This window comes from Molossus molossus, unplaced genomic scaffold (assembly GCF_014108415.1).
Source record: "Molossus molossus isolate mMolMol1 unplaced genomic scaffold, mMolMol1.p scaffold_m16_p_8, whole genome shotgun sequence".
Taxonomy (NCBI): Eukaryota; Metazoa; Chordata; class Mammalia; order Chiroptera; family Molossidae; genus Molossus; species Molossus molossus.
The window spans coordinates 95,583,099-95,605,543 of NW_023425402.1; the positions used below are offsets into that span (position 1 = coordinate 95,583,099).

General features: G+C 39.9%; 1 protein-coding gene across 2 annotated transcripts in view; it reads right to left on the reverse strand.

Annotated features, from left to right (window-relative positions):
* The window catches only part of EPM2A (EPM2A glucan phosphatase, laforin), a 70,323-nt gene that overhangs the window by 24,176 nt on the left and 23,702 nt on the right, over positions 1-22,445 (reverse strand). For both annotated transcript variants that reach the window (XM_036249363.1, XM_036249364.1), the window contains exon 2: positions 20,619-20,793. In XM_036249363.1, the coding sequence (XP_036105256.1) occupies positions 20,619-20,793 (175 nt within the window). The remainder of the gene's footprint in view (positions 1-20,618; positions 20,794-22,445) is intronic.

The following is a 22,445-nucleotide window of genomic DNA, read 5'->3' on the forward strand; positions in this document are numbered from 1 at the left end:
GTTATGCAAATGCTTAGATATTTTCAAGATTTTTCAGCAGTTATTCTGCATTCACAACTGGGCTTAAGCATTTGGGTAAATGCTTAGATGTCAAACTTTTGAAGCATATCAGATATCTAAATCATCTGTCTCTTAAATAATATCCGTAGGCGCCTACAAAGAGAATTCAGTTCAGCAGCCAAATACTCAACACCTATCAAGTCCCATCCGACACAATTTATATTTCACAGAGCTAGTTTGAGGTACACTTTCCCTGTCCCAAATGATATTACTAGGTGGTGGCATCATCCTGTTGATCATTTCTATTACCCTATATACTCCTCATTCACTCTTACTATCCTTGTTTCTTCCATAAGTTCTGTGTTTTCTACAAGCCTTTTAATGTGAGTGTTCCTCAGAGTTCCAAACGGTGGCCTCTCTTCAATTTATATGCTCTTAAATTATCTTACTAATATACATTGCCATCTATAATTCCCTTCTGCATGCTGGTCCGTTACAAATCTCCTGCCTCCAGCTCAGACGTTCGTGCTATATTGGAATTCTCCACTAGCTGTGCTGTAAGTATCAGCGGAACTCCTCTTCACTGTCTTCCACTCTGCTCCCTACCCACAAACCTAATTCTCCTTTATGGTTCTTGACCCCATAAAGTGCCCTACAAGCCACCCAGCCTCCTAAGCCAGGAAACTTTTCTTAGTTCTTTCCTCCTCTCTTTCCCTACAGTCATTAATCTAGTCTCATAAGTCAATCTCCTAAATAGCAGTAGAATCTGCCCTCTTCCCCCCATTATCATTGCTTTCCCTCAGATTCTCAACATTTAAGAAGTGAATTACACCAAGGGACCTCACAGTCTCTCTCCCTTCCACCATGTAGCTAGAGTGATCTTTCCAAAACACAAATCTGATCATGTGACTCCACTACCTAAAACACGGAGGTGACTCCCCATCACTTTCATATGAAGACTCAAATTTCTGGCTTGACCCTTGGGAATCTGACCCCTACATATGCCTCCAACCCAGCATCCCCATATGAACCCCACCCTCCGACTTAACGAAGGTATTTTCCAGTCTCCTGGAGTGCCACGCACTCTCCCTTCCTGGTCTCTGATCCTGCAGCTCTTCCTCTTGGGATTCATTTTCACTGCTCAGCTATCTGGTCAGGACGACTCAATCTGCCCTGATCTCCCATGGTTCCAATAACACGCACAAATGATCGAACCCCTCTGAGGCACTCTGGCCTCTCTCACTCTGAAATGTTGATTTTCCTGATCATGTCCTCCTCTCGACTGTGAGCTCCATGAGAAGAAGAACGATGTCTTATGAGTCACCATATTCCCAGAACTCACCATCATATCCAGCATATAATTAGCACCTAAGAGCAAATAGGTAATTAAACGAATAAATGAATGAGTGAGTGAATGAACAACTATAGACTATCACTTTTGTGAAACTGTGGTGAAGATATTTTCAACTGTGTTATCCCAAGGATATATGTGTTAACTTACTGCTTGAAATTTGTTCAAAATACCAATTTTCTCTGAGACAAATGTGAAAGCTGTTTTCAGCCATAATATAAATTATGTGTTTCCTTTTTTGCCAGAAGACTTAAAGACAAACTTGGTGTTCAACAGTAGTAATTAGACCATCTCAAGTCCCTGGTAATTTCTATCCCATTCACTCTCATAGATGGTCTATTTCTATGCTGAATTCTTCTACTAGACAAAATTTTTTTCTAAATTCTTCTATTATAAATTACTATAATATTTGTAAGTAGGTGGAAGATGATGCCAAAACCTAATCCTCCAAAATACTTGTTTCTTCCACTGTAGGTCCCAGGCACTAACCAGGCACAAGGACAGAGGAGTCTGGCCCTGTCTGAGCCGCAGAGACTTGCAACAACCTATCAGAATCCCTAAGTTGCTTGTCAGTCCAGTTCTGCAGCTATGCGCGTCAATCCGATGTTCCCACTCACATGAAAGTGATTGAATATTATAGCCACCGGTACAATTCATCTGCAACAATAAAGTTCCACTCATGCTTGAAATGTGGTCATATTTTAATTAATTATAACCCGTGAACCATAGCCATAAGTTGCATTTCATGACATGCAGTATTTTCTATGTTAGCTGTTGCTGCAAGTGGACAAATTCAGCAGAAAATAACCAATGTGATTCTAGAGTAGTGCTTCACAATCTTGGCTACATACTAGAATCTCTTGAAGGGATCTTTAGAAATACTCACACCAAATCCTCAATGAAAACAGAATTCTGAGGCAGTGGGGTGGGGCCCACCACCATCTTTTAATATACACTGAAGCCAGGGGATCACTGATGTAGGGCGACAGAGAGGTCAGAGTTGGAGATAAATATTTGTTATCTTTCCCTTGATAGGGGATTGCCTAATAATATTTTCTCATAATAAAGTGAAAATGATTCTACCTTTTAAAAATCAAACTGTATATTTACTCCCATTAAAAAAAACTGGTTATAAAACCTGAATTAAAAACGGGGAGTTAGAAGTGATTGCTCATTTTTAAAAGGATGTTCTGTCTTTATAAAGGATTAATTGAAGCATTTCTTCAAGTACCAGGTAGTGATTTGATCGATTTGTAGACTTATCTCAGTTACTAATTACACTTGTGACCTTTGCAAAGTCACCGGAATCTCTCTCAACTTCACTTCTAAGGCGTAAACGGAGAGAACTGGATGAAAGCAGCTCTCTCTACACTCCGTGTCACAGGCCTGCCTAGAAATGATGACAAGGTGGAGGGGTGGGTGGCTGAGGGCGCACACCCTGGAGCAGGCTGCCACAATCGAATCTCCAACCCACTACCCTGGGCAGACCAAATAACCTGACTATAAAGTGCATTAACAATACCAGATACCACAGGGTTGTGAGATTAAGTGAAATAATATATGAAGAAGTATTTAGAACATTCTCAGGCATACAGTAAGAACTATTAGAGCATTAGTTATTATTCCTATTATTGATATTATATCCTCGAAAAGATGTCGGCGCCTGGAGTATGCTAATGTGTGGCTGGGCCTCTACGATGGGGACACATCACATAGCACTTCAAAAATATATCTGACCAGCCCTGGCCAGTTTGGCTCAGCGATTAGAGTGTCGGCCCGTGGACCAATGAGACCTGGGTTGGATTCCGGCCAAGGGCTCGTACCTCCGTTGTGGTTCGTCCCCAGCTCTGGTCGGAGTCAGGTGGGAGGCAGCCAGTCGGTGTGTCTCTCTCACATCACTGTTTCTCCCTCTCTCTCTGTCTCTCTCCCTCTCCCTCTCTCCTAATCTGTCTAAAGATAAATGGAAAAATATCCTCTGGTGAGGATAAAACAATATATCCATATCTGACCAGTTGGCCCTTGGTCGCAGGAGAGAGCACGCCAGGGGAAACTGGGCTCCATGGCTGTTACGACCCTTTAAACTCTACTATGGTGCAATCATGTCTCAGACTCAGAACACAATGTCCCGTGGGCCCCAGCCAGCTCGCCACCTGTGTTTGTAAATACAGTCCACGAAACACGGCCATGCCGGTGCGTTTACCTGTGGTCTGCACCTCCTTGCACGTGACAACAAGTGCACTGAAGAGCTGCAGCAGAAGCAGGTGGCCCACACAGGTGGCTAACAGATCCTGCCCGAGCCTCTGCAGAGAGTTTGCCCATCCCTGCTTCGGGTGTGGGAGGCACTGGAAGCCTGCAGCCCCTCCCCACAGGAGCTCGATCCTCGAGGCACTTTTATTGTATGAGTGGGCATTGCTCTTCCACCAGGCCAGCTGGCTGGGGGAGAAAGGAAACAGTCATCAAGAGGGATGCGAAGTGAGAGCGGCTGGCATGGGGGAAGGTTCTCAATGACGGGCAGGAAAGAATAAACGGAGGATCGCAGAGGAAGGGCTGCTGATAGAGTGGGGGGGGGGGACAAAAGGTTGTCTGAAGGCCTGGACCCTCATTAATGGCACTGGCGTAGGATGGGCACTCTCTCCAATCACCTCCTTTGATGTCTACACACCCTCCCCAAAATATGGCATTTCCATTATAATTACTACTATTAATCAAACACAAGCTAGGAACATTGTTCTGTTTTACGATTTGATTCTTACAGGATAGGTATTATTGTCCTAATTTTATAGATGAATTAAGCAAGGCATGCAGAGTTGAAGCAACTTCCCACATCCGAGCAATGGTTGAGCTTGCGGTCCAACCTCGCTTTAGCCATCTCGGACTTTCCATGATGCCATTACCGCAGTCCTCCAGTTCTAGACCTTCTCTTAAATGCAGAGAAATGCGACATGAAATTCTGACCAGGACTTCTTAGGCACTGTGCAAGGTAACTGTTTATCACTGGGCAAAACCTTCCTCTTTCTACCATCCTAATAACCTAAAGCTGTCTACAAGTTTCACTCCTGGGTGAGGGGGAGAGGGAGGAGGACGAACAGGCAAGGTGATGGAGGGAATCTGCCTGCATCCTGCACAGACAGCCACGCTGATAGAACGTATCTTACCAAGGAAGATAAAGGAGGGGATTCATTCGATATGAATAGGAACACAGGAAGCTGTTGAAGAATAGACAAAAATGCACTGTTTGAAATAGCAGCTGCAGACCTTATCTCTTATATTCTATTGCTACAAAGACTAGTCTAGTCAGCTTTTCTTTGCCAAATGTGAATTGGAAGAAATATAATTTAATGTTTAGAAAATATGCTTAATTTGCCACCAAAGCTATACAATTTGTCTTGAAGTAAGGAATTCTACATCAGCTTTTTAAAACGATGGTGATTAAATAGATTACAATATACATCCAGTATTCTTTTCATTATTTGTGGCACCCTGATGAGAAGTAATTATGCTTTGGTGAATTTTCCTCTTAGATGTAATCTGGGCCACTTATCTGGGCTCCTGGGAAGGGAGCTGACTTGACAACAAGAGAACACCTGTTTCTGTCAATGTAAAGGCAGCTTCCCTTTGCCTCCGCTGAGCGAGGCACAGATTATTTCCGTAACCAGAAGTATTGAGGGAGGTGTTCATGGATTGCCTTCTCCAGCCAGCCAACAGAATTAGGAATGTTTTTATATTTCCACAAGGAAAGAAGAATGGTCATGAATGTAAAATAACCACAAGAGAGGAGGGAGCGTGGCAGCAAGCCCTGAGCTACAGTTATGTCCACCCTATTGCCCAGCATTCCTGCAAAGAGGGTGTCCCTCCGCTGCTCAGGAGCTTTTTAAAAAAATGTGTCATAATTTGGGATTCTGTTATGGTCTGACATAGGTCAAAGGGGACCTACAGAAAGTGTCGCGTATGTTTTATTGTCGCCCACACACACTGAGCGCGTGAACATTCTGTCCATCTGCTTCTCACTGATATCAAAAGTGGGCGGCTGGTGTGACACACAGGAGGGTGGTCCCGTGGCTCTCCTGAAACACTGCGTAGTTCCATTTTCTGACTTTAGGACCCACAAAGCTTCACACCTTCCTGTCAGAGGCTTTATTTGTTCCTTTTCTACTGTTCTTCGGCTTGTCCATCATGTTTTTACAAACATCAAACAGTACTTTCACAAATACAACCATTTGGACGCATTGCATTCTCGAGATGAACATCAACAAGGAAAATAAGTATAGTACCAGAGATCTAAAATGCAGTTTAGGTGGACCTATTGAAAAGCAGTTAATGGACTTCAAAGAGGTTTGCGTTCTGAGTTTTTGTCTACACTTTACCATCCTTTTTTGTTCCTTGTTACTGAGTTTCTGGTGGACTCTACTTCAGGGCAATGCTGTAACAAGTTATTTTGTTGCTTATCTTTGTAACACATTATAATTTTTGTGCCCTACCAATTTTTAAGTGTTTGCAAGACACAAACTTTTAAAATCTTTCTACGGAAATGTTCTATACATTAAAAACACATATAAATGTACTGCTCAATAAATATTTTACAAAGTGAATGTATCCATATAGCCAGCACCCAAAACCTAAAACAGAATTTCTTCCCTCCTCCTTTCTAATCATTATAAAAAGAACCACCATCTGGACTGTTAACACGCAGATTCCTTTTGCCTGTTTGGTGGGGTCAAGAACTTCTGTTATCCTGCTTAACCTACAAGCAGAAACAGAGGCATGGAGACAGGGAGCAGTATGTATAACGTCCTGCAACTCTTAAAGAAAAAAATCTAGACATTACATCTGATATGCTTTCCAAAGCATTGCCTGTTATCTCTGAAGCCTCCCTAATAAGCAGTGAAAAGAGAAATCCATATGATAAGCCTACAATTTTTGCATATTAATTTCTGATAGCTTTGAGCATAGGAATTCAAGGATGCTCCCCCTGAAAGTCTTTATCCAAACTAGGCCTTTGATGTTTTTTTGTTTTTGTTTTAATCCTCACCTGAGGACACTTTTGCATTTATTTTCAAATAGAGCAGGAGGGAGGGAGGGGGGAAGAGAGAGGGAGAAACATCAATGTGAGAGAGATACATAGAGTGGTCGCCACCCAACCGGGGCCGGGGACAAACTGCAACCGAGGTACGTGCCCTTAGCGGCAACCAAACACGGGTCTCTCTGGACTGTAAGCCGACGCTCTAACCGCTGAGCCAAACCGGCCAGGGCTAGGCCTTTGCTATTGTCTCCACTGATCTCTAGGAGCTACTCATCTAGGAAGGCAGGTTAAATGCAGGAAAAGGAAGTAAGAGACCACAGTAACCTTTCTACTGATTTTTTCCACTGAAGCTTAGCACTCAACTGTTATCGACATCATATTAGTCAGCATTCTCCAGAAAAACAGAACAGGTAGAATGTAACGACTAGTAGTAAACAAAAACAGATTTATTTTAGGAAATTGGCTCATGCAATTACGGAGTCGTCTGGTAAATCCAAAATCTGCAGGGTAGGCCAACAGGCCAGAGATCTGGGGAAGAGCCAATATTGCAAAATGTTCTTTTCTTCCAGGGAGTTCACTCTTTCCTGTTAAGGCCTCCACTGATTGGAGGAGGCCCATCCACATCATGGGGGTAATGTCCTTTACTCAAAGACTACTGATTTAAATATAAATTTCATCTAAAAAAATGCCTTCACAGAATCTAGAATAATGATTGACCACACACCTGGGTATTGTGGCCCAGTTAAGCTGACACATAAGATTAATAATCACAGATATCACGCTGCCTCTAGGGGCCCTTCTACTCTTGTCTTGTTTAATGTATATATTGCTAATAAAATGCTCAGGTATTAATGCCATATCATCCCAAAAGGACAGTAAGCTTCAGGAGTCAGGGAGGGTTTCCTGAACTTCTTTAGTACTCCACTGTCTTCATCTCAGAACTAACAGTATATTTGTTGATCAAGTGATGCATTTTTGACAAACCTCAGAGGAGGGGGGCGGGGAGGAAGGAAGGGATAAACCAAATAACTTATATGCATATATGCAAAACCAATGGACATAAACAACAATGCGGGGGGGGGGGATTGGGAGGAGAGTGTCAATGGGGAGGAAAGGATAAACAACTGTAACAAAAATGAATTAATTAATAAAAAATAAATAAAGTGGCACCCTGGCCAGTTTGGCTCAGTGGTTAGAGCGTCGGCCTGTGGTCCAGAGAGAACCGGGTTTGGTTCCCACTAAGGGCACGTACCTCAGTTGCAGTTTGTCCCCGGCCCTGGTTGGGTCTTGCGGGTGGCAACCACTCGATGTGTCCCTTTCACATCGATATTTCTCTCTCTCTCTCTCCCTCCCACTTTATCTGAACAAAAAATGGAAAAATGTCTTCTGGTGAGGATAAAAGTAAATGGAAGGAAGGAAGGAAGGAAGGAAGGGAGGGAAGGAAGGGAGGGAGGGAGGGAGGGGGGGAGGGAGGGAGGGAGGGGGGGAGGGAGGGAGGGAGGGAGGGAGGGAGGGAGGGAGGGGCAATTTTACCATTTTCTGCACAGGCTATGCAATTCTAATACTGTATAAAAGCATAGATAGCATAACATTATTGCAGGACAAGAAAGGAGAAACCAAAAAATAATACTTTAACATTTTGTGCTACTGAAAATGTTCTTGACTGTATGAAATACAAAAAAGGTTTTGATCTGCCATACTCGGAGTTCAACAGAAATTCAAAGATGCCTTCAGAGCTTTACAAAGTCTGTCAAGGTTATTATAACCTGGCCTAGATTCTAACTCACTTCCTTGTTTCCCCAGCAACAGAAGGTATGAGAAATCTGTTAACTGAGATCACTTCCTGGTTACTTAAAGTTTAACAATAAAATAAGTAAAATATGTGGCTTACAGTTCAATAACTCACTACTGAGTTGCTGATATTAAAACCAATCTGCCCTGCCCGGGTCGCTTTGATGGTTGCAGTGTCCTTTGTACACCAAAAAAAGGTGCAGGTTCAATCCTTGGGGCACACACGGGAGGCAACTGATCAATGTCTCTCTCTCACACATCAAGATTTCTCTCTCTCTCTCCCCCTTCCAATCTCTGTTAAAAAAAATCAACAAAAACATATACTCAGGTGAGGATAAAAAAAAAATAGTTGAATGAAGGAATAAATCAACGAATGGAATGAACACAGACCAAACTCACCTGATTTTCATATTAAGAACAGAAAGTACAAAATATTTTAAATACTTGTTTAGATACGGACTTCAGTCTCATTTTGTGGCAGTTAATAAAGTATCAAGCAGAAAATGAAGAGAGCAGAGACCAAGAGCGGGAAAAGGGACAGGAAAAGCCAGAGGGAGAATAAGAGCTAGACAGGAAAACACAGGCACAATAGAAAACTGTAGACCAGTGGTTCTGAACCCTCCTGATGCCGCGACCCTTTAATATAGCTCCTCAAAAATAAAATTATTTTTGTTGCTACTTCATAACTGTAATTTTGCTACTGTTATGTCTTAGGCGACCCCTGTGAAAGGGTCATTGGACGCCCAAAGGGGTAGCAACCCACAGGTTGAGAACCGCTGCTGGAGAACAAAGTGGGTGGGGGGGCCCATGGAGAGAAGTAGCCTGGAAATACAGCAAAGGGTAGAAAAATAGAAAAGGTGGCCAAGAAATAGAGGAAAACCTGACAGATAAAGGTGCATTTGTAGGTCAAGTTTTATACATGCCATTGCACAGTCTGTAGTTCATGAATTTCAGGGTTTAAACTTCTCATTACTCATCTTTGAAATGTGTATTAGCCGATTAATTACTGTTCACAGTTCTGGGGTTTAGTTTGTTTTTTTCCTATTTTTAATGATAGGGAGGAGCATGTAATAGAAAGAGAATCACAGTTGTTTAATAGCTACTCACTATAAAGAGGAGATTTTCCTACAGACCCTGGGAAACTGAAGGATGTTACAGGAAGAACAGGCCCCGGAGCTAAGGCAGCCCGGAGCCCAGGTGAAGGACGGAACCTATCTGAAGGGAGACAGCATTCCAGGTTAATATTTTGGGGGGGCTAATCTTTGCAAGGACAATGATAGGAGCTAGGCCCTGGGAACTCACTAACTTCTAGATTTTCTTCCACCTCCTGACCGTCTATAAGAACTTGTTGAAATGAAATGTCCGAGCAGTCTTTTCAGGGAGTTACACCTGCCCCTCTCTCAGGATGCTGGCGGCCCGACTAATAAACACACACACAGATTCAACCTCGTCCCGACTTACTTGACTCTGCTAGTGGCAGACAGTTCAGACCCTCTCCTGTCTGGTTTCATTAATTTTTCCTTGTCAGAGTGGCAGTGGCCAGGACAGAAAGGTTCCCCAGGTATCATGAGTTCAGGCAGGGGCCGGATCTTACTCTTCAGCTCGATCCTGAGAATATCTGCTCCTCTGACCCCTTTCACAAAGTGAAGAACACTTTGGTGATATAAATTAAGACCATATAATTTCATTATTGCTTAAGTTGAGAAATTTTAACATTACCTAGCACAGTACTGGGCACATGATATATTGCCGAGTTGATACAAACTTCAAAATTCTGTTTTTTAGTTTGTTAGGGAAGAGTATGAAACAATCTTATGAAAAGGGTATTTTGAAACTTGGTGTGTGAATGCTCAAATCTCTTTCTATGTTCAATTAGTTACACGTATTTCCAGCTTCTGTGACACCATTGTTATTGTCCGTTTACTCTGCCTTGATTAAAGTAACCATATCTGATTTAAATATCCTTACTAGCTCTCGAGACCCCATCAACTCTCAGTGGCTTTTACTCTGGCTGAGGACCACGGACGGGTGCATTGCTGACCTCTCTGAGGACGGTTCTTTCCTTTCCCTGCATCTCTGGGCCCAAGCGGGGGACATGGGAGACACCTGTAATACTGTCAACAATAAAAAATTTTTAAAAACTCATCAGGAATAAGCAATGTGATACACAACAGGCCCTATTTCTATACCTCTGGCAATGTCAGAAACAAGAGGTTGTTCGGAGGGAAATTTCAAGGGACAGAGCATGCTTCAGAAGGAAAAAAGGTTTAAAAAATCATCCACATTACCAGCTGCAGAACAGCCGAACAGAAGCTGGCCCAGTCCAGAAAAGAAGTCTATGTTCCTCCTTCTTCCCACTTTCTTCTGTCTTTCCTCCTTTCCCTTCCTTTCCAGCCTTTCTAGGTTATGACTAAGAACCACTTGTAAACATACAAGTGGCTTTATAGATATAAATCTATTTCACTGTGAACAACAAAATGGCTCCAGGTAATTTATACAATCCTATTATTTTTGTAACAAATTGTTCATGCTTCTCATCAAGTTATCTCTTTGAAATACTTCATTTTCAATCTTGACTGATCATTACTTTTAGCTTCCAGTTTCTCTTCCCTCCTAAAACTAGACCAAAAAATGTTTAAAAGTCTGAAATAAACTCTTAAATCCTTGGAGAAGTCATCATTTAAACAAATTCTCCGGAGACTTCCAACTTCATGGAAATATGTCTCTTTAAGATTTAGGACTTGATATATTAAGGTTCCCCAGAACTCAGCAGGAGGCACACCTGCTACAATTAAGCTGAAGCATCAGTAAAAACAATGTAATATGTTTTATACTGAAAGATCTTCTCATAAAATGCCTTCCTCTAACACCAATACACCAATTCATAATGACAAATGCAATAAACATGTCTCAGGAGAGGGCACAGCAATGGAAATGTCAGCAACTAAATTAAGAAGATTAATAATAATTGCCCCAGAAAAGCAAAAACAGCCAAACAGGGGAGTCTTTTGGAAGAAAGGGGTGTTTGGACTGGATCTGCACTCTAGGGAAGGGGGAATGAAATGAGCAACCCATGTAATCATTCAAGATTACACGGCAGGAACAATAACCAGGCAAGCTCAATTCTAGGCAAAAGACAAAATAAATATCACTTTTCAAAAAATGGCACAAAAATGCTGGAGAGAAAAAAAGATTTCCAGTTCTTCTTATAATTAACTCAACTCATCTAGACCTATATAAACTATACAAACTTGAAACTTTGGTGAAAATAAGTAGAATTCTTTTGGTCATTCATTTGTGTCCAGATGTGTGTTTTGATCAAAATTTGATGGTAGAACTCTCTGGTATGAGAAAATGGAGTCCTGTCTTATGAGGAAAAATAGAGGCACATGGAGAATTGGGGGGTGGCCACTCTTGTCAGCAGTTATGACCTCAAGCAGTATCTTGGTAGCTTCGCTCCCTGTTTTGCCCATCTATAACATGAGGAAACTCTGTGTAAGATTCCTCTCCTCTCCTAGTCAGAAGTAGCTGAGGGTTATAAAGCAATATTATGGCTTTACTGCCCAACATAATCATTGTACAACTTCTAAAATCCACTCCCAGCTTTCATTAGCCCAGATCCTAGAGTCCTAGCCCATCACTCTGTCAAACACATCATGTGGCCTTGGGGTGAAAAATAATCATTTGATTTAAAATGGAGGGGCTGCCCTGGCCAGTTTGGCTCAGCGGTTAGAGCGTCGGCCTGCGGTCCGGAGAGACCCGGGTTCGGTTCCCGCTGAGGGCACATACTTCGGTTGCAGTTTGTCCCCGGCCCTGGTTGGTCGTGCGGGTGGCAGCCACTTGATGTGTCCCTTCACGTCGATGTTTCTCTCTCTCTCTCCCTTCCTCTCTCTCCCTCCCACTCTATCTGTACAAAAAATGGAAAAATATCCTCGGGTGAGGATAAAAAAAATAATAAAAAAAATAAATAAAAAATAAAATGGAGGGGCTGTATGAGCAGATGTTACGTGTGTGTGTGTTTGTGTGTGTGTTTCTGTGTGTATTGATATACCCAGTATTTTTTTAGGGTAATACTTATACAAGCTAATCAATTAAGTTAATATTTTCACATCTACTGGTTCGTTTATTAGTAACAAAAGTCTACATGACATTCAAGGAGAAAAATTAAAAGACATGGAGGAAAAAATGGGAAAGGCATTTTACAACTTATCAAAGCATGAAAATAAAGATCTCACTTTTCTAAAACAATTCTGTGAACAAAAAAGTCATAATAGGGCCCTTATGATATAGAAATAGCCTACAGTAAAATTAATTCTCATATAGAGCAAGCAACATGTGTCTTTACTAGTTTCTTAATTGATCCATCCCACGTGGGTTTCATAATGCTTCCTGTTTGTTCAGCCAAAGATGAGACTATAAGCTAAGAAATTAGTCCTTTTAAGCCAACTTCAATAGTCACAATCAATAATTGACAAAGTGATATAAACATACCAACCCTCTGAAAACAAGATAGAAGCATTCCCCGCTGAATTCACTGACTCTACTACACTAAGTAGGCCCCCTGGTCTTCCTGAAGTGGGCCTTCCACCATTGTGGCTAGAAAAACATGGCTTATAATTTCTCACCTACCAAGACTCCATTCTAATGTGTTACTTAATGATCTGGCTGAAGTGACACAGAAAACTGCAGAAAATGACTATCTCAGCTTGTCGAAAATATCTGTTTTCATTTAATATGCAAGAATAACTCTTCCTTGGTTGCCATGGCCAATGAACTATTGGAATTGGAAGACTCTTGTAAAAATTAAAATTCATGAGTCAGTATATTTATGTTCCATGAGTTACCCAAACCATACGTTCCATTCAGACCTTGAACTCCTCTCTGTTCTTATGACTTTGCTTCCTATTTCATTGAGAAAGAAATAAAAATTTGAACTCCCACATGCTCTCACTACTACACTGACCCAGCTGTACCCGTGCCCAAACACGCTGCCTTCCTCCACAACAGTGGTGAGCTGTTCCTTCTGGATTCAGTTCACTCTCACTTGTACAAAGGCTTGGCTCCTACAATTCTCCCCTTTCTCTTGTTAATCATTCATTTTCTCAACTGAATAGGATAATTTTTCATTAACATCAAAACATTCTAGGATAGCGCCCATCTTATAAATTACCTACCCCTACCTGTACTTCCTCATCTGTCTGCTCTCTTTTGTAGTAAAAATACCTATTTTTACAGTAAAATTGCCATGTTTTACCCACTTAATGATTTAGAAATCCAATTTGCTTAATTTATGTGATAAAATATTTTCTTTCTTACTACCATTCTTTTTTTTACAGTCTTAATTTTTTTTAGTTTTTTTCTTCAATTTTTCTTAATTTATTTTTGTTACATATCTCACTTACTTGTGGAATATAATGAACAAAATAGACCCAGAGACATAGAAAGGAGTATGGTTCAGACTGACAAACCTCAGAGGAGGGGTGTGGGGGCGCGGGGGGTGGATGAGACAAACCAAAGAACTTACATGCATGTGTGCATAACCAGTGGACATAGACAACAATGCTGGGGGGGGGGGTGGAGGCGCAGGATGGGGAGGAGGGGGCCTGGGGGTTGGGGAGGAGAAACATCAGTAACAAAAATAAATTAATAAAAATTCTTACTACCATTCTTATAGACAAAACCTGAGATCTGACAATCAAGCTCTCTCTTCAATCAAACTTCTCTCATTCAGCAGTGAACAAGATATTTTCGTCATAATTTAAATACCAATACTTTTGATAATATACAAGGCAGCACTGAATCCAGCTACTTCCTTTATACCTGTACTGATTCCTCAACAGCACTATGAGCTAAGTCTGTTTTCTCCATGAGCTATAAGCAGCTATATTTTAAATGACTCCTAAGAAATAAGAATTAAAGGGCATGTTTTCATTAGCCCATATTACTGTTAAGATACTAATATCTATCACTAATATTTTTATATGATGTTGAAAATAAATCATCTCAATATAATTACATATAATATGAAATATGTATATATATTATTCAATATATTGAAATACGTTTCAACCTTGGCCGGTTTGGCTCAGTGGTTGGAGCGTTGGCCTGTGGTCCAGAGAGAACCGGGTTCGGTTCCCTCTAAGGGCATGTACCTCGGTTGCAGTTTGTCTCCGGCCCTGGTTGGGTTGTGTGGGTGGCAGCCACTCGATGTGTCCCTTTCACGTCGATGTTTCTCTCTCTCTCTCTTCCTCTCTCTCCCTCCTACTCTACCTGAACAAAAAAAAAATAGAAAAATGACCTCAAGTAAGGATTAAAAAAAAAAGAAAAGAAATGTTTTCTATAATAATATGTATTTTAATCATAAGAAAAACAAGCTATCCATCAATTAACTTGATCTCATAAAATATGAACAGCATCACTTATATGCAGAAAGAAACTTCAAGGAATCTCACATACTCAATTAATATTCAATAAAAATCATTGGCCAATCTAAACTCATAAAGGAGAAGGACTATGCTATTTTCCTTTCCTGCACGAGCATGAACAATTATAGTCTTGGTTTTAATGTTTAGAAAAATCTCAAATCATTCAATCAGATATAATTGCCATTCAAAGTAGATTCTTCCTCTGGCTGATAACCTCTTGACTGCGGTCCACAGAGAGGAAAGGAAATGAGGTGTGCTGCCCACAGAATTTTATGGCTATTCGCTACTTACTCCAAAAGAGAGTTCTTGTCGAAACTTGATTATAAATATAAGCAATATAAAAATAGCATTATATAAGAAGCACACACATACTTGTTACAGATTATTTGTATACTGGCTATAATATATATATTTCCAAATATAGTGTCTGTGAAGCTGAACTGAATGTACATCCTGGGCTACAAAACCCGAGGGAGGGAAAGAGTCTTCTAGAAACAGTACTAGATTGCAGGCATTTGGTCCCAAGGTCTGAAGCCCGAGAAGCTGGTATGAAGTACAGTTGCTGTTTGGCCAATATATAACATATTGCAAAATATCATATAAGCCTTGGGTTTTTTAATGAGTTTTAATCCTTGATTATTTCTGAAATTGCCTTTAGTAGTCATTTAGTTCAACCAGCTCACTTTGCAAATCAAGAAAGTGAAATCTAGAACTATTACAGGTGCGTCCCAAGGTTACCAAGCATTAATGAGAGAGCTGAGCTGCCACCCGAGGTCCTCATTCACTCTCCAAAATGACCGATTTCATTCATTTTGGAAAATGTGATAAATAAAACTGCATATTTAAAACGCTTTCGAGTGTTGAAAATACTTTTGAGTGTTGAAAAGTACAAGCATGCTTTTATAATACATTTTCTAAACTGTCACATTTCTTAAACAATATAAAATGTGATGTTTATAAAGTCTAATTTGTGTCTTGAAATGAGTTTAATAGGCAATAAGTCTTTTGAAGATACAGAAATTACAGTCCCTTTCACTAAATTCTCATCAAATTAATTATCTGTGTCTTTAAGGCAAACATTCATTCTTTATGCCATAAAGAAAAGTTTATTGAAAAGGAAGATGTAGTTTGGTACCATGCACAAACTTTCCCTCCCCAGCCTGAATATGGAAGCACACTTTGCTTTTTAAGATCTCAGGCTAGTTTGGTGGAATCTTACCTGTCTCAGAGGAACAGAATAGAAGCTAACTAAGAGAAATAAAGAATGGACTTAAATTTACTGAGCTACCGTGATCAAGTTTTATGTTAGGCATGTTAATACTTTATTTCACTTTTATTGTAGACAAATTGATTTACACGTCTATTGACTTCACTAAATCCCTTTGAAACAAGAATAGAGTGATGTAAAAAAAAAATTATACACATAAAACCACAACAAAGAACAGGAAGAAAGAAAACAGCAGCAAAGTCGTGGAAGCTGGAAAGCAATTGGTTGATTGCTGAATAATTTAGCAGACTGAAAAAAACTAAATCCTAAGGCCAGTAGTAAATAGCGCTAAGAACGGTGTTAAATAGCATTTACCTTGGAATATGAATAAACATGTGAAATACTATCTTCTCAAAATTGTGGCATAAATAAATTAGGAGGATTAAACAAAAAAGGAGCTAAATCTTTATATTTCTTTGTGTGAAGTGAACAGATAATACCTAATACAATTAAAACCAAGAAGTACCAATATAGTCATACCTTTTGTGCAGTCTAATTATTAAAAATACCTCTTTTCACTCTCAAAACTATCCTCATTGGGAAAACCTGTCTGGTCACCTTCATACTGCTCTTGCTCTTCTCATCTTGACTTCCCTCTCCCAAATGTCCACCTGCAGCAAAGAATCCTTCACAATTCTCTTCCAGGGCTAGTCATAAAGATGTTCTTCAACGAAAGACGTTTGCTCCTGTCCCTCATAACGCTCTGCAGACGACTTCATTGTAGCAGCTGTTCATGTGCTGTCTTCCACAAGAACCTAAGTTCCTGAGTGCAGATCACTGTCTCTGCACTTTTGATCATGAACGCAGGGGCTACACCAAGTAATCCACACACTAAGACCTTTAAAACATCCCAGGCAAACTCCATCCCCACGTTCTAACTAAAGGGTGATAGTTTTGCATTGTAAACCTACCGGGTGAGTCTGAATATCTATCATTACATGTACATATTATCTATCATTACATAATACCTATCATTACATGTACACATGTATCAAACATATATGTGCAAACAAACATGTACATATATAACCTATCACTTGCATCTATTTCGGCAGCTAAGAAAATTTCACAAATTATTTTAGCTTTACGCGTAGTCAGATGAAAATGCCAAGCAGATAGCAATGAGATGTTTCCAATTTAATAATCACATATATGAATGTTGTTTCGGCTCTTTTAAACTGAATTCACATTGTTATCTTGTCCAGTTTCAAGTGAGGAGGAATTGCGGCTGGAATATTTAAGAGGAGTCAGACAAATAACTAAAAGTACTCAAAATTCTTCCCCTTTTTTATTCTAAATTGCTGTATTTATTGGGCTAATCACAGTCGTTCTCACACTTTTAAGCCCATAAGAATCACATGAGCAGTTCGGAAAATAAAGATTCCCAGGACTTGGTAAGGCCCATAAATCTATATCTTTTTAAAAATCACAACACTCAACTAATTTTTATTTTTAAAAATTACACCACCCCACTGCTCTTTAGTTTGGGGACTTTGAGACTGAACCGTGAGAAACACCGGAGTTCGATGGGACTCTCTAGAAGCAGAGCTATGACACCAGGTCCACCATAAAACACTGTTATTTATTACAAAGAGCCCAGTTATCTCTGCTGCAGAAATGAATAGAGAAACAAATAGTATTGTTAACCCCAAAACTGTAATGAGTCTGAGATTTTGTCCTATTTATATATGTAGCTAGGTATGTGTCTGTGTGTATTCTATATTACATATATATTTATGATATAGATTTATATTACACATGTCTATTTTATTATACAGTATATACTATATTATAAATGGCATGTTACATATTATATATTATGTATATTTATACTTGGTATATATTATATATGTAATATATAATACACACAGACATGCATACCTAGTTATCATATTTATTATATATTAAATATATATATTTACACTTGAGGAGGATGATAACAGGTTGAATTATCTGATATTTCAGTAGGATAAAGACTTAGATATAAAACTAAGTTGCTTTAAAGAAAATAAAGAAACGTAACCTTTTTTGCATAGCTGAGCACATGAACTATGAGTCATACCTCCCATACAGCTATGGTAATGATTGTGAAGCTGAAGCGACACCTTCTATAAAACATCTGCTTAGGGAGCTAAGGCTGCCAGAGTGAGAAGTGTGCCCCACACAGGTCCTCCTCTTTTCATCTAGTTGGGGTGACGGGGTGCCCAGGCTGACTGTCTGCTTCTGGTCCACACAGGGAGCCATGCCCTGCCCAGGGGCACCCAGCACACACCAACTCTCTCATAGGTACAACAGCTAGTAATGGCAACGCCAGCCACATGTAATAATCAACCTACACGTTCATGAACATGAACGACTAAGAGCAACCAGTTATTTGAAAGACTAACACCACAAGAGAGGAAGATCAAATGAATAGAAAACAACTGCTCCAGCGAAAATGAGGTAGATCCAGTAAGAGATCAGAATTTTTAAACACTCCGTAGTATTCGAAGGCAGATGAAAGAATGTATCCACTATAAGCTTAAACAAACTAATGTGCAAAAAGGGAATAACAAAATAAGTCAGAGTCCATGGACATCAAGAATTACCAAAATTAAGAAAAGAAAATTAGTTGAGTTGGGAAAAAAATAAAATGACTCCAAAATGGAAAGCAATAAAACCAGAAGGTAAAAAATATTTTTTTAAAGTCTAGAATAGGAAATAAATCCATAAAATCCAACATCCATCTCAGGAGTGTCTTTACTGATAGAATAAAGACAGTAAAGGGGAAAAATAATCAAACAGAAGGAAATCCCTAGAGCCTAAATGATCCCTTTCCAGATAGGAAGGTTCAGCAAATATGGTTCAGGATAAATGAAAAATAACGCATAAACCCATCCTCATTGAATCTGAACATCTCGATGGGTGCTCCTTCTCATTCTTTTCTCTAAATCCATTCTTCTCCTCGCTCTCTAAATTGTGTGGACCCAAGGGCCTATTTTCGCTTCTTCTCCTCCACAGTGCACTCAATTGCTAATTGAGTGCATCTAGTCGCATCACTTTGAGTGTCATCTATTGTACCTCTCCATTCCCAACCTCTCCCCAAAGCTTCACACATCAAATTGATTCTGTTTTTGCAATCTAACGTACATTTCAAAATGTATGTCCAAAATAGAATGTTTACCTCCACCCCGATTCCAGATTGCTCATCTCCTAGTGTTCCCCATCTCAGTAAGAGCAACACCATGAATCCACTTGCTCAGGCTATAAAACCATGAGTCATGCTTTGCCTCCCGTCCATCTGCAAGAACAGGATCTAGCGTGACTTAGTGAGGAAGGCGTATCCAAGATCACTGATTCCCTGGCTCCATGATGAAGGTGCATGCTCTCTCTCCGACTCCTCACCACCCTGTCAGTATTCGTTCTCTCTCTCGTTCAAAGCAGTACGATTTTTAAGGACATGAGAATGCATCTCTTTGTCTATGGTACAAACGCTGCATGTCCTACAGTAAATAATGTATACATAGCATTTTATATGTTGGATATTGGTTTGAAGCTTGAAATCATCACAGTATGAAATACTTATGTGTATTTACTAAATTAAATGTAAATTCTGTAAACCTTGAAAATGTAATAGTAATGGAAAACAGAAGCGAGTAGGTGAAAGTAGCTGTGGAGGGGCAAATACCTCTGATCTTACACAGTAGGAAACTAAGACGCTCTGTCAGAACCGTACGGGTCAAGAAATAGACTTTTTATGAACTAAACAAAAGAATTTATTTAAGTGAGACTGATAGGGATTGGGAATAGGGAGAGAGAACGAATATATGTGAGCGAAATCTGTCTCAAGTCATTGAGGGAGTCAATAGTAATTTTTAAATTGATACATTAACAAATAAAGTGTATGCACATTATTTAAGATTAGATTTAAACCTCCAGAAAAACTAACCATAAATGGTTACATACAGTTATTTCTGATGAGTGGGAATCAAGAAAAAGGTAGTAAACCTTACTTTTAAAAATATATATATGTGTGTATTTTATTGATTTGATGGAGAAGGACAGAGAGATAGAAACATCATTGAAAGAGAAACATGGATCAGTTGCCTCCGGCACACCTCCTACTGGGGACTGAGCCCACAACCCAGGCATGTGTCCTGGCTGGAATCAACAAGTGACCTATTGGTACATGGGACAACGTTCAGCCCACTGAGCCACACCGGCCGAGCATAAACCTTATTTTTCACTGAGCATCCTCTTGTGTTTAACTTTTTAATAAGGCATATATTGGGGGTATAATAACTAAATAAACAAATATATAAAAGTGAATATATTAATAAATAATAGAGCAAATGATCACATCCACTCTAGTTTTATGTCTAAATCCTGAGCCCTGTTTATTTGAATAAGATTTATAAGGAGACACCCATTTTTGTTCTCCTGTTGTTTTTCAGCATAAAAGATACAAACACTGGTCTAGGATATTTTCATCCAGTTTTTATTTTTAATCCACTACCTAAGTACAAAGATTGTTTAACTACTGTCTGGTCAAAATATGTTGATGCCAGGGGATGTATTTAATGAAAGGATTCTATAAAAGGACCCTTCTCATCTAGAACCAGACGCTCACACAATGACTCACTGTAATTTATCCCCTCAAAGAATCTTAGACCCATGTACCCCTCTGGAGGGAGATACTGCAGTTTCGAACGAAGTAAATATTTCTATTGTCCTAAAGCTACCTCTTGCCCTATTTTCATGCTTATAAACATGGCACTGTTTTACCTTGAATAATGCATGGCTTGGTGGCCTGCGATGTTAAAGTAGAAGTCTGTTGTGTGCTTCATCTCATCGGTGTGCCCAGTGGCCTCGATCCAGTGTCCTATCGGGAGGGAATAAACGCCATCCACCAAGTTGTCTTCACTGTACGTGCAGCAACGGTCGTGGTGCGGCCCGTTGCCTGGAACAGGAAGTGACAAAACCGAGCAATTACATCCAAGTCCTCCTTAAACAGCCACCAAGTGGCTAACACGGAATCATAGTAAGATGGAAATAAATACAAAGATACATAGTCTACGCATTTCGATCTTAAAAACAGACTAGAGTGCGAGGGAAAACAGGAGAAATTTGCAGGAAGTTAGTTTTGAGTGTCAGAGGCCTGCGTTCCCTTGAGCACGTCGGCGCTCTCAGGACGTCGTGGTGGTCTGGGTGCTCCAGGAGCCTCGGGGAGTCTGCAGCCTGAGAAGCTGCTGAAACGGGTGCTTAAAGCGATTAGTGTCCCTGTTACATACAGTACTTCCAACCTCTGGCATGCGGATTCAGGATTAAAATCAGTAATAAAGCGTTTTAGTGTCAGCTCAAAAAATACACTTTATTGTGTGTTTTTTTTTAAATATTTTTTCTTTATGGATTTTAGAGAGAGAAGAAGGTAGAGGGAGAGAGAGATAGAAATATCAATGAGCGAGAATGTCAATTGGCCACCTGCTTCACTGGGAATCGGGCCCACAACCTGGGCATGTGCCCTGACAGGGAATCAAACCTGCGACCTCTCGGTGCATGGGTCAATGCTCAACCACTGAGCCACACCAGCTGGGCAAAAAATTAAAGCATTTTAAAAATAAATACATTAATAAATAATAAAACAATAAATCACACCCAATCTAGCTGGCATGTAAACTGGTGGTTAGTATCATTTTCAGAGGGGAAACTAAGGATCACAGAGATTAACTCCAAGGTCACAAAACTAGTAAGTGCAGAGCTAATAGTAACCTGATGTCCCTGGTCCCCACCTCATAGGCACCTGATACCTTCATGCTGCTTTCTGCCTACCTAGCGCGCACCACACACACCACCCTCCCTCCAGGGAGTGGAGCAAAAGAGGCAGAGACTGAAGCTATGTGTCTGAAACAGGACCTGCCCAGCATCAACTGCACTAGTAAACAGATCCTCGCTTCGATGAAAGTTGTAAATCATACATTATTTTTCTTAGTGCTTCTGGTCACCACCCCATTTCAAGTTATTCTTTTCCTTAAATTACAAATTTCCATAATTTGTCATTAATTAAGAAAAACATATAAGCAAAATAAAAAAATAAGAATAAGCCACATTTGTTATGAATATAAAATTTTGACTCCTTCCGTTCCTTGCTCTGTTTTACAAAGTACTTGTTCTAATGTTATTGGCCATAAAATCTCAAAAGTCATTGGGCAAGTCTTTAAGGATATTATTCCCTTCCATCAGATAGACGGTGAAGACGGCTTCCTTAATAAACCATCACTGAGCTCCCTGGATCAGACGCCTCTATTTCTCTTGATAGCTGAGGGCACAACACCAACTGCCCTATTAACCTTGATATTTAATAGATGAAACCCAAACTATACTAGCAATCCCACTTCTAGAAATATATCTAAAAGAAATATTAACAAGAGTCATGAAAGATACATACAGAGATATAGGTATGTGGCAATACTATTTTAATAGCAAATACTGTAACCTATATAAGTTCACTAACACATTCGTCCACAAATTTTGAGTGCCAACTATATGGCAGGCCCTGTGCTAAGTCATGTTAAGGGTTTGGGTATTTACCATGAAAGCAATTAAACAATTGAA